Here is a 12674-nt window from a genome sequence, read left to right on the forward strand (position 1 = left end):
TGTTAAGGTGTAGACATCGTTTGGCAGCTGGTGCCGCCAATTTGACCACCTTTGACCAATGGCTCTTTGGAATAGCGATGTGCGCAATGATGGTTGCACCAAAGATAATATAAAGTACAAGATGAGTAACGGTCATAAAACGGAAGGTAAGGTTCAATTTTTGGTGTGGATTTCCCATCTTGCTAGTGTGCGTTTTCCGTGTAAAGCGCCAGAATGTGGGTGCGACCATGGTCTGCCAAATTTCGAAGGATTCTTAACCATGTCTATCAAGTCGAGAGTGGAATTTATTAAATCCAAACGACTTTGCTTTTGTTGTTTTGGAAAGCATATTGTCCATAACTGCAGAGTGAAGAAACTTTGCAACTTCGATGGATGTAAGTTACCACACAACATTGCATTATCCGAATACTGAGATCAACAGAGGGATTCGTAATGACAAGGAGGACAATCCTAGAAAAACCGGCGAGCCAGAGACGAGCGAATTAACGGTTTTCTTTCATGAGAAAGCAACTACAAAGGCTCTTTTCCGTTATATACCATTGTAACTTTGCAAAACTTGACCCAGAGCGAGTCAAAGTCGAGTGTTTTTGCTGAGTTTTATCCGGAATTAAGTCACGTACTTAAAGGAGTGCGTACTGTAAGCAGCTTGGATTTTCCAAAGAACGTCAGCACTTGAAAAATGTTCCGATTTCAACATACAAAGATGTTAAGGCTCAAATTATCATCGGACTAGACAACATTAAGATCAATATGTTGCTGGAGGTAAGTCATGCTGACGATGACGGTCTTATTGCCGTTCGATGTAAATTAGGATGGGCTGTTTACAGCCGCCAAGGACCGGAAAATGACAGTTTGCGGTATGCGGAGACTGGATGAGATATTCAATTACAAACTTGAAAAATGGGAGTTGTTGAACAGCTTACGTTCTTGGTATCTTCATATATTCACGGTAACAAACCCCAACAAAAAGAAGACACTTCTGGTCTGGAACGCGGCAGCGCAAGTTGACGGCATATCACTAAGCGATACTATTCTAAAAGGACCAAGTTTGTTGGTGTCCTTGATGGGAGTGCTGTTGCGCCTTATAAAACGACCTATAGCGGTATCAGGAGATATACGGGATATGTGTCATGAAATTAAGGAGTTCTTATGGCGAAAAGGAGAAATAAATCGCCCATCAGATACATTCGTAATGCTGGCGAAGGCTCCGAAGGACAAAAAGTGTTAATGTTAATAGTTTAATAGGATGGACCGAATAATTTTTTGAAAATATATCGGAGTAAATAAAATATCTAAAACCAGAGAATCTGAAGTATTGCACCACAAGGGGGAAATTAAGAAAGCGAGAAAGTATTGCGCGCTGCGTTGGCCGGTGTCGAGTATACTTTAAACTCCACCAAACCACTTCTTGGTTGGTAACTCCAGTGGTCTACGGGGACGTACAAATTGGTTTCAGCCAAATCCAGCTCCAATTTCCGTCAATAACGTGGTTCTTATTGTTGACGAATCAAGCAAGCGAAAGTCCTGGCTCAAACGGATCGTCGTTCATCTGGAGAAGGATGGACAAGTTCGAAGCGGTGTTGTGAGTACACCGGGAGGACTTGTTACTCGCCCGGCAGTTAAACTGGCTAAATTGGACATCAGAAGGATTGGTGATACTCAGCGTAGTCAAGCAGAAGAATCACGAGGTGGGGAATGTTGCGATGCTAATAAGAAGTTTTAGCTGCGCGCTTACTATCCAATTTCAAAAGTCGATTTATTTGAATTCGAAGTCTTTTAGTTTAAAAACACTGTTAAGTTGTTCAACACTGCTAGCCACTGTCATGCTATTAGAAATTTACGAACGGCAAACCACAAGGGTAAGAGAAAATGTTAATAATTTAAATTAAATAAATATTTCCGTTATCTGTGTGCTGTGAACCAGAGGCGTCTGTGAGTCGTCCAACACTTGTATATTTTTTATCACTTAATTTAGCACTTACCTGACTTTATTATTTTCAAAAATATTACTTTTATTAATAAATCAAAAATTTAAACAGCCTGCTACTTCTCTTTTCACAGAATGCATTAGGCACCAAAAGAAGAAGCTTTTGCTTTCTTGCTAAACATAACGGTTAGACGCAAAAAAAGGACCTGCCGAAGATTGTTTCTCTGAGCGGCGAGGGTAGTTATAAGACACAGAAAGAAAGGGAAATCTCCGAAAATCAACCTCTATTTGTTACAGGATTTTTTTTTGTCGGCACTCTTCAACAGCAGCCCAGAGTCTTAGGCACAAAAAAAAATACAGCTATTTGCTTTCTGACATGTCACTCTGTGCTGAAAGTTCGGTCCATTTCAACTCGATCGCTACCCAGAGTCAGACATGAACAACAAAGCAATAGGACTATTTGTTTTGTATACCTTTATAATTGAATATATTCAAATATTGCAAATAATTATTAGCGTTGAGAGTATTAAGAAAAATGTATTCTATATGCAAGTTGTCGACGGCAGAGATGGTGTGACGTCATAGTCTGGACCACATCGGTCGCTTCAATATTTTCTCGGGACTGGTGTAGATCACAGGTACCGGTATATTTACATGGATTAGTCGCCCAACTCTAAATCGGCTTCGGATAAGATTTCAACTCCGAACCCGTAAACGAACGGGTTTGACTGGAGGAATCCCACAACCGTCGTAGGAATCTGACAAAAGGACGTTCTACCCTTGTAGAGGGTATAATGATTTACGTCAGCAGTTGGCAACGCAGTTTCCGACCCTATAAAGTATATATATTCTTGATCAGAATCACTAGACGAGTCGATCTATCCATGTCAGTCCGTCTGTCCCTCCGTTTCTACGCAAACTAGTCCCTTAGTTTTAAAGCTATCGGGCTGAAACTTTCCCAAAAGTCTTCTTTCTTTTACGTGTAGTATATAATTCGGAAGAAACCTAAGCGGAAACTATATTTTATAGCTCCAATTGGAAGGATTCTCTTTGGTGTTTTTTAATATATAACCTTCTATCCCTGGAAATAACATTTTTTAAATAGTTATAAATTTCGAATTAAACTTATCAAAATCGGACGACGACGATTACAAAGCTGCCATACGAACATTCGGAAAACTTGTAGGAAAATAGTATATGAAAAAAAAACTTTGGTGTATGTTTACATATAACGTCCTACATTTGGAAAAAACATTTTTTAATTAGTTTTAAATTTGAAATTTAATTTTATCAAAATCGGACGACTATATCATATAGCTGTCATAGGAAACGGTCAAAGAAATTATGATAATTATAACTGCAACGGTATACAAACTTCCGGATTGCCGAAGTTAACGTTCTGTCTTGTTTTTAGTATTTTTTTTAAATTAATCAGTTAGTTGTAGTTAAAAACAACAAATTTAGTTTCAAGTCGGTTTTAAGCTGTAGGGAAAAGTTAGCTGTGTTTAAAGAGACTTCTCCGTCAGCTCTTTTATTTGTAAAATCCGAGCACGGTGTCATCAATCAATATGTCAAATTTTATAAAGTTTCTTCCAGCCAAATATCTTTGTCAACAGCAACCTGCTAGTTGCTGGACTTCTTGGTTCTTGGTTCCATGTATAGAAATCTGAACCTATATATGACGTACAATTAAATTACCTTTAAGTTGGTGCGCTTTAAGATCTCTCACTATTCGATACAGCTAAATCAAATTAGAATCTCGGCGGGAGTCATGAAGACATATTGTAACGAATAAATTTAATTTAAGTTTAACCAGTATCATGTACTCCCAGTCGAGCCCCAAGTAAATGATCTGATAGTGGTCACATTTTTGAAAAAAAGAGCATTAGTTGTGTTAGATAAAATTGCATATAAAGTCTTAACAAGAGGTAACAGATCATATGTTACACGCGTCACCAAGGTAGAGGGTAATAACATCTCGCACACCCCAAACTCGATCCAGATTAGTGCCACTTGATTCGCACAAACGCCCACTCTATACGACACTCTTAGGTAAAGAAGCTCCTGTTTATTTACAAGTAAGGCTGTTTTAAAAGCTTTTAAGATTTTTGTTATTTTAGGCAATGTGGAATTGTTGTCAGATATAATTATTTAATAGTATCAGGCATTTTTAACGGCTTTTAAGTTTTTTGTTATTTTAGATAATATGGCAATATGTCAGTCATACTGAGAGGTCTGCTACCTCCCTAGCAAAGACGAAACATCTAAAGTAAAAGCTTGACCTTAGCATCAGTACAGGAAATACCTTATTGACAACACCATCGAAGGGGTATTTCTGTTTTCTTTCTTTTAATTGCAACATTGATAATGTTAGTTTTTTATTTAAATACTCTTAATTATAGGGCATTTCAAAAAACAAAGAAATAATGGATAACTAATGACAAAAAAAATATTAATCGAATCGATTTTTTTTGATGTCTTTATATAGGCATAGGCCCTAAAGCTAGCTGTACTTCACTTTTACTCTGATGGTCCTTACTTAGCCTTTCCAAAATTCAAAAAATTCAAAAATATCGTTATAAGTAAGGCTAAAATTTAATTTTAAACCTTTAAAATTTGATTATTGCACCAGAAGGAAAATCCAAAAGCTTAAAGAATTTGCAAGCCTTGGGTATAACCGAGAAGTAACATATAGTTACATAAAAACGATTACTGTTTTTTTACTTAGTTTAAAATTTCTTGATTATACTACCTAAACTTCAGTTCAATCGAACCAAAAATTTTGTATATATGGTCTTAAAAAAATATGTTTCAACTCTTTTAACCCGACGTAAAAAAATTCCAATATTTTTAGGAACTACAAAAAATTTATGAAAGTCAAATTCACATATGTGAAGCAGGCGTTAAAACTTGAACTTTTTAATACAAAACTGTCAAGAACTATAATATTAATTTTTAGAATGCTTTCCTAAATAAAAATCTCCTCCTTGCCCAATTTGCCATGATTTAGAAATTATTTGCCACATATAGCTTTCCAAATTGAGTTGACAGTTGAGTTAAGTTATAGTGCATTTAATTTTTTGGGAAACGTGATAATAACGCACTTGATCTATCTGCGTTACTTTCATTAAAAAACCTTTCAAAGGCTTTATCTTTAAAAGTATTCATAAAATCGATTTAAACATTTGCCGTTCATTAACAAATGTTTACCCGCAATGGGATTTTATATGTAGTACCTCATCTCCAGGGTCATAATACTGCTCCAAATAGGGATGTGCCAGAGCTTCCTCGACGGGAATCCGTTTGTGCGGGTTAAAGGTTAACATTTTTCCTAGAAGGTCTAAAGCCAACGCGTCAGCAGTTGGAAAAAGTCTCGTCCAGGGTACATTTGGCTTAAAAGGCAAAGATTCCAAATAGTTCCGTGCCTAAGGCCCAAAGATTTATATTTAAATGTTTATAAATACAAATTTGTACTTGCCTTTTCATTTATAATACACTCCAAGTCTTCACGTGATGGTGACCCCAATACGCCAAGAATATGGTTAAGTTGATCAAGATAATGTTTTCCAGGGAATATTGGTCGATTGCTCAACATTTCAGCCAGAATGCACCCAACGGACCAGATATCAATTGATTTTGTGTATCCCTTTGAGTTCAACATAATTTCAGGTGCCCTATACCATCGAGTAGCAACGTATTCTGTTAAAAATCCTGTATGGTCGTGTTCGGGGTCTGCAATTCGAGCTAGTCCAAAGTCGCATATCTACAAAATAAATAATTATTATCAATTACACCTATTCTGTATTGTTTTTAAAGCGCTGCTATATGTGGTATTGCTCATTCACTGCCGCCACACAAAAAGTGTACAGCAGCAGTTGTTACAAGCTGCCCGAAGAACTAAACCTGACTTTACCGAGCTGAGTTTTATGTTTTGTAGCTCTAGCTGCTACAGACATGATAAGCTTTTGAGAAAGTCGCCGTTGCTTACTAACTTTTCAACTTATTTATAAAATAAAACAAACAAGAAAGAATGATATAGTCTATTATCAAATAACTGGTAGTGCGAGGTAGATGTAGATATGCTGCAGCAACGCGATTGAACCCAAGATATCACACTTTATTTACTTGTACATTTTTAATGGTCCGAATTAAACGATTGTGGAAATATAGGCATTGATAATTTAAAAAAATCTCATTTAAATTTTCAAAAAATGTAATAGGAAATATAGTCGTCCGATTTTAATAAAATTTAATTCGAAATTCAGAAATAATTTTCAAGCCTATAAGGTTATATGTTAAAAAACACAAAAGATATAATTTATATTTCATGTTTTCCTACTAATTTTCCGATCGTTCCTATGACAGCACGCTCCGCCCAAACTGCTGACACAGCGTCTGTCCGGATGCCCATGCATAGCCGGCTAACACTGCATATTTGCGTGGCCGCTATGATATCCAATTTTTGTTAGCCTTAAGCCCAGTTCAGTTTTGTCATTCAGCGAATAAAGAACACAAGTTCTGCACAAAAGAACTGGTTACCTTGGTTATATCTTATAGTTCCCATAGGAACTATCGGTGAAAAAATTTAAAAAAAATTATTTCTTTGGTGTTTTTTTAACTTACACCTTTCTAAGCTTGGATATAACATTTTTAAATAAGTTCTGAATTTCGAATTAAATTTAATCAAAATCGAAGGACTATATCATATAGCTCCTATAGGAACAATCGGAAAATTAATGGTAAAACAATATTCAAAAATTATAACTTCGGTGTTTTTTAACTTATAACCTCCTACGCTTGAAAATAACATTTTTTATTTTGTTTTGAATTTCGATTAATTAAATGTTGTCAAAATCGGACGACTATATCACATAGCTGCCATAGGAAAGATAGGAAAATTAGTAGGAAAACATGAAATAAAAATTATATTATTTGTGTTTTTTAACATATAACTTTCTAAGCTTGAAAATAAGATTTTTTAATTAGTTCTGAATTTCGAATTAAATTTTATTAAAATCGGACGACTATATCATATAGCTGTCATAGAAACGATCGGATAATTGGTGGGAAATAATGTGAAACAAATTATAGGTTTCGTGCTTTTTGACATATTATCTTATAATATTGGGAATATAAATTTTTATATTTTTAAGAATTTCGAATTCAATTTATTAAAGTTATTGATTATTTTTTATAACTGCAAGAGTATACAACTAAACTTCCTTTCTTGTTGCATATTGGAATGCGTCTTGGCATTCAACTGTCCATTTAATGGGAACATTCTTTTTTCATAATGTACCGGGAATATTCGGCGAAGTTTTCAATGAATTGTCTATAATAATTGCAAAAGGCTACAAAACGTCTAGCGCAGTCCGCATTGGGCGGCACTGGGTAAATCATGATGACGTCATATTTCTTGTCATCTGGTAGTATCCCTTTATCTGTACATTTATGATCAAGAAAACTCAGCTCATGCATAAAAAACGAACATTTTTTGGATGTAATTTTAGGTTGAATTCCCTGCATTTCTCAAAAACATCTGTTAAATTTTTAAGCCTATGTTTCTCGGAACAACCTATAAATATTAAGTCATCAACTTTTGGTTGTATTCCCTGCATTTCCCAAAAATATCTGTTAAGTTTTAAGCATATGTTTCTTGGAACAACCTATAACTATAAGGTGCTAATCCAGAGAATGCAATAGTCATCATCTTTTGAAATGAATTAGGCTCTATTTCTAAGCCGAAAGGTAATCGCGTGAAACGATACGAGCCATTGAAAGTCGCCGTTGCTTACTAACTTTTCAACTTATTTATAAAATAAAACAAACAAGTAAGAATGATATAGTCTATTATCAAATAACTGGTAGTGCGAGGTAGATGTAGATATGCTGCAGCAACGCGATTGAACCCAAGATATCACACTTTATTTACTTGTACATTTTTAATGGTCCGAATTAAACGATTGTGGAAATATAGGCATTGATAATTTAAAAAAATCTCATTTAAATTTTCAAAAAATGTAATAGGAAATATAGTCGTCCGATTTTAATAAAATTTAATTCGAAATTCAGAAATAATTTTCAAGCCTATAAGGTTATATGTTAAAAAACACAAAAGATATAATTTATATTTCATGTTTTCCTACTAATTTTCCGATCGTTCCTATGGCAGCTATATGATATAGTCGTCCGATTTTGATAAAATTTAATTAGAAATTCAAAACCAAATACAAAATGTTATTTCCTTATTTACATATATATATACATATATATATACATATATATATACATATATGTATACATATATATATACATATATGTATACATATATATATACATATATATATACATATATATATACATATATATATACATATATATATACATATATATATACATATATATATATACATATATATATATATAAGTTTTCATATACATGTAACCTACCACGCTTCAAAATAAAAACTTTCAAATAATTTAATAATTCTAAGCGCTGTTTACGGCAGAGTGCGCGGCTTCCCTATTTGTCACCCCTCTATCTCTCCAATACTTTTCAATACCAATATTATTTATCTCATTCCGATTAGGTTAATGTAAGTTTTAAATTGCTAAAAAAAAAATCGGTCTAGATCGATCTTTGCATTACCCCTCTCACCATACTGACCTGCAGTCCAGAGCACTAGACGGCAGTGAAAGAACCATATGTTCGTGCCCGTAATATTGACGGGCAATAACATTACACAGATGTATATCATTCATTTTTCCATTAAGGGAACTCCCATTTAAAACCTGTCATCTTAACATTTTTATTTACATTTTATCATTTATTATTTAAAAGCTAAGTAACGGCCCTGGAAGCATTTTCTATCGCGGAAGTCATTTCTAAGTGACTTCTAGAAGATAAAAAATATCGTCTTCGATATCGCATTCGGATCGCGGCACATAATTAATCTAGGGCACATAATTGGTGTCCACATGAGCTAGTATTTGGTAAAACAAGTAATTTACCAAAACAATTTAATAGCATAGATAGCATAAAAACAACATAGAACATAGATGATTATGCTAAAGAAAGTAAATATAGATTAGAAGTAGCATATAAAAGAGCTAGGATAGGAGCATAAGAAACATACATAAAAACAAGGTACTATACGATCAAAAAGTAAACAATATATCAGTAAGAAATAAAGTATTAATAAGAAGAGAAAACAGGTCATAAGTTAGATTATAAATGTACTGGTCCGTATAAAGTAACGGAAATAGGAGATAGAAATAATGTTATAATAGTTAATGACAAAAACAAAAAACAGATAGTTCATAAGGTTAGACTAAAACTTTTTATTTCATATTCTCACTGAGTATGGCTATACATAGATAATAACATATATAAATATGCATATTTTTGATATATACATAATATTGATGATTTCATTTTCTTTATCGTTCTAAATACAATCTCAAATACAAAAAAAAACTTTATGGAGATTCATGGAAGAGGGAGAATATACGTTCTTATCACATAACATAAGTCACAACACTTTGTTGTTATGCCGATAATATAGACAGCGTGCCAAGTGCCCACAACCATTTCAAGTGCAAACGTAATATGATTTGCACTCTTAGCATACCGCGCTTAGAGCCGAGTCAGCATGGTTTCCATTCTGACCGTTTAAATAAATATGCGCATGCAAGTTAACTAAGTTAACCGAGCGACGGCAATGACCGATCGTTCGACAGCACGCTCCGCCCAAACTGCTGACACAGCGTCTGTCCGGATGCCCATGCATAGCCGGCTAACACTGCATATTTGCGTGGCCGCTATGATATCCAATTTTTGTTAGCCTTAAGCCCAGTTCAGTTTTGTCATTCAGCGAATAAAGAACACAAGTTCTGCACAAAAGAACTGGTTACCTTGGTTATATCTTATAGTTCCCATAGGAACTATCGGTGAAAAAATTTAAAAAAAATTATTTCTTTGGTGTTTTTTTAACTTACACCTTTCTAAGCTTGGATATAACATTTTTAAATAAGTTCTGAATTTCGAATTAAATTTAATCAAAATCGAAGGACTATATCATATAGCTCCTATAGGAACAATCGGAAAATTAATGGTAAAACAATATTCAAAAATTATAACTTCGGTGTTTTTTAACTTATAACCTCCTACGCTTGAAAATAACATTTTTTATTTTGTTTTGAATTTCGATTAATTAAATGTTGTCAAAATCGGACGACTATATCACATAGCTGCCATAGGAAAGATAGGAAAATTAGTAGGAAAACATGAAATAAAAATTATATTATTTGTGTTTTTTAACATATAACTTTCTAAGCTTGAAAATAAGATTTTTTAATTAGTTCTGAATTTCGAATTAAATTTTATTAAAATCGGACGACTATATCATATAGCTGTCATAGAAACGATCGGATAATTGGTGGGAAATAATGTGAAACAAATTATAGGTTTCGTGCTTTTTGACATATTATCTTATAATATTGGGAATATAAATTTTTATATTTTTAAGAATTTCGAATTCAATTTATTAAAGTTATTGATTATTTTTTATAACTGCAAGAGTATACAACTTAACTTCCTTTCTTGTTGCATATTGGAATGCGTCTTGGCATTCAACTGTCCATTTAATGGGAACATTCTTTTTTCATAATGTACCGGGAATATTCGGCGAAGTTTTCAATGAATTGTCTATAATAATTGCAAAAGGCTACAAAACGTCTAGCGCAGTCCGCATTGGGCGGCACTGGGTAAATCATGATGACGTCATATTTCTTGTCATCTGGTAGTATCCCTTTATCTGTACATTTATGATCAAGAAAACTCAGCTCATGCATAAAAAACGAACATTTTTTGGATGTAATTTTAGGTTGAATTCCCTGCATTTCTCAAAAACATCTGTTAAATTTTTAAGCCTATGTTTCTCGGAACAACCTATAAATATTAAGTCATCAACTTTTGGTTGTATTCCCTGCATTTCCCAAAAATATCTGTTAAGTTTTAAGCATATGTTTCTTGGAACAACCTATAACTATAAGGTGCTAATCCAGAGAATGCAATAGTCATCATCTTTTGAAATGAATTAGGCTCTATTTCTAAACCGAAAGGTAATCGCGTGAAACGATACGAGCCATTGCTCGTTGAAAATTAGGTTATCTCGTGAACTTTTTTCGAGTTTAATTTGGTGGAATCCTTCATCATACTATAATCTTAGTTTCTTGTAGTAGAAATCATTTGTACTGATTGGTTCTGTTTGCAATCTGAATATTTCACTGTATTTGGTGCATAAGCTTGAGAGCCGTGACTTAAATTGTGAAGGAAAGTTGATGTACTGACTACTTGATCTGTATTAAGTAATCTTATGAATGCATTTTCTGTTGTACTAGCTACGTAAATACCATTTTTAATTTCTTGGTTTGGAATCAATACACTGTCTTCTTGGGAATTTAATTGAGTTTTTCAAATAACTTGGGATCTTGCTGGCAGAAGTATTGAGTTGTATGGCGTATGCTTGACCCACTGGTGACCTAGCTTTATGTGTAAGCGAAGTGTGGGATTCTATTATTGGCACATAAATTGGAAATTTAAGGTTATCGGGTCTGATTATAAGCCAATCTTCAGGTGACTTAAAGTCTAATTGACAGTTGTACTTCTTTATGAAGTCGATTCCTAATATGCCATCGCATGGAATAGCAAAATGTAAATCCACGATATGAAAGTCGTGTCGTATTATATATTTAGTTGTCTGTATCTCAATAGAGCTTAACCCTTTTGATTTTGTAACCTCCATACTTATTCCTTTTATATCTATTATATAGTTAACGTTTATGTCATGATTGACATCAGAATTTTCTTTGATTATTGAAATGTCTGCACCCGTGTGTTCTAAAAACACCATTTCTTTTCCTGCGTTACTAAAAGTAACAAATATATTCTGACTGAGATTAATTGCATGAACCATTACATTTTCTACTGTTGGGTACTGAAAGGGTCTTGAGAGTTTTCCGATGTACTTTGGGTTCTCACATGGTTATTGGTGTTATTGCTATTGTGGCCTCGGTTTGAGTTACCACGCCCTCGATTGTTTCCTCTGTATTGACCTCTTGCATTATTATAATAATTGAAACTGTTGTAGTTGCTATAATTATTATTACGACCATAAAAGTTACCTCTGAAATTTCCATGTCCGCGGTTGCCACCACGCTGAGGATAATTTTTATAATAAAGGACAGTATTTGGTTGTCCAGTTGCTTCCGTGCAACTATTTACGAACTTGGATATGTCATCTGCTCAACCTTTGACGTGTATTGCTTAGCAGTTTTGTTTCGTTGCTGTAGATTCATCAGTTTGGCTGATAGTAATTCTTCAGTTTCGTCTTTTTAGTACAGAAATGATATAGTTTTTTTTTATTTCTGACCAGGTTTCTTGAGCCACCTTTCAGCTTTGTTTTTATTATTGAAATAGCTAATTCTTCGTGTTCGCCTTTTATTGATTCTATAATTTTCAATGCATCGAGAAACTAAGTTTAAGTTTTCAGCTTTTCCATTAAATACTGGTATAAGCAGTGATGCAGTGTTGATAAAATCAGTATTTGACTGTGCCATTGTAATAAATTGTTCTTCAACTGTGCTCGAGCTAGTGTCTGAATCTGTAGAATTGTCCAAATCAGACATTAATATAGCTGGATAGGGAGATTATTTATTTCTTCCTCCTCCAAATCCTTTTGGTTGA

The 12674-nt window shown here is 33.9% G+C and overlaps 1 protein-coding gene across 13 annotated transcripts in view; it reads right to left on the reverse strand.

The window, feature by feature from the left end:
- The window catches only part of LOC108028907 (mitogen-activated protein kinase ERK-A), a 140744-nt gene that overhangs the window by 35646 nt on the left and 92424 nt on the right, over nucleotides 1-12674 (reverse strand). For 9 of the 13 annotated variants that reach the window (XR_007765021.1, XM_050889810.1, XM_050889809.1 and 6 more), the window contains 2 exons: nucleotides 5406-5690; nucleotides 5164-5352 (listed from right to left, as the gene is read on the reverse strand). Coding sequence is in view for 12 of the 13 variants with exons in the window: in XM_050889810.1 (XP_050745767.1) it covers nucleotides 5164-5352; nucleotides 5406-5690 (474 nt within the window). In the remaining variant the exon portion in view is untranslated. Of the gene's footprint in view, nucleotides 1-5116; nucleotides 5353-5405; nucleotides 5691-12112; nucleotides 12262-12674 lie in introns of those variants that run through there. The other 4 variants (XM_050889812.1, XM_050889811.1, XM_050889813.1 and 1 more) reach the window with 2 other exon arrangements.

This window comes from Drosophila biarmipes, unplaced genomic scaffold, assembly GCF_025231255.1.
Source record: "Drosophila biarmipes strain raj3 unplaced genomic scaffold, RU_DBia_V1.1 ptg000007l, whole genome shotgun sequence".
NCBI lineage: Eukaryota > Metazoa > Arthropoda > Insecta > Diptera > Drosophilidae > Drosophila > Drosophila biarmipes.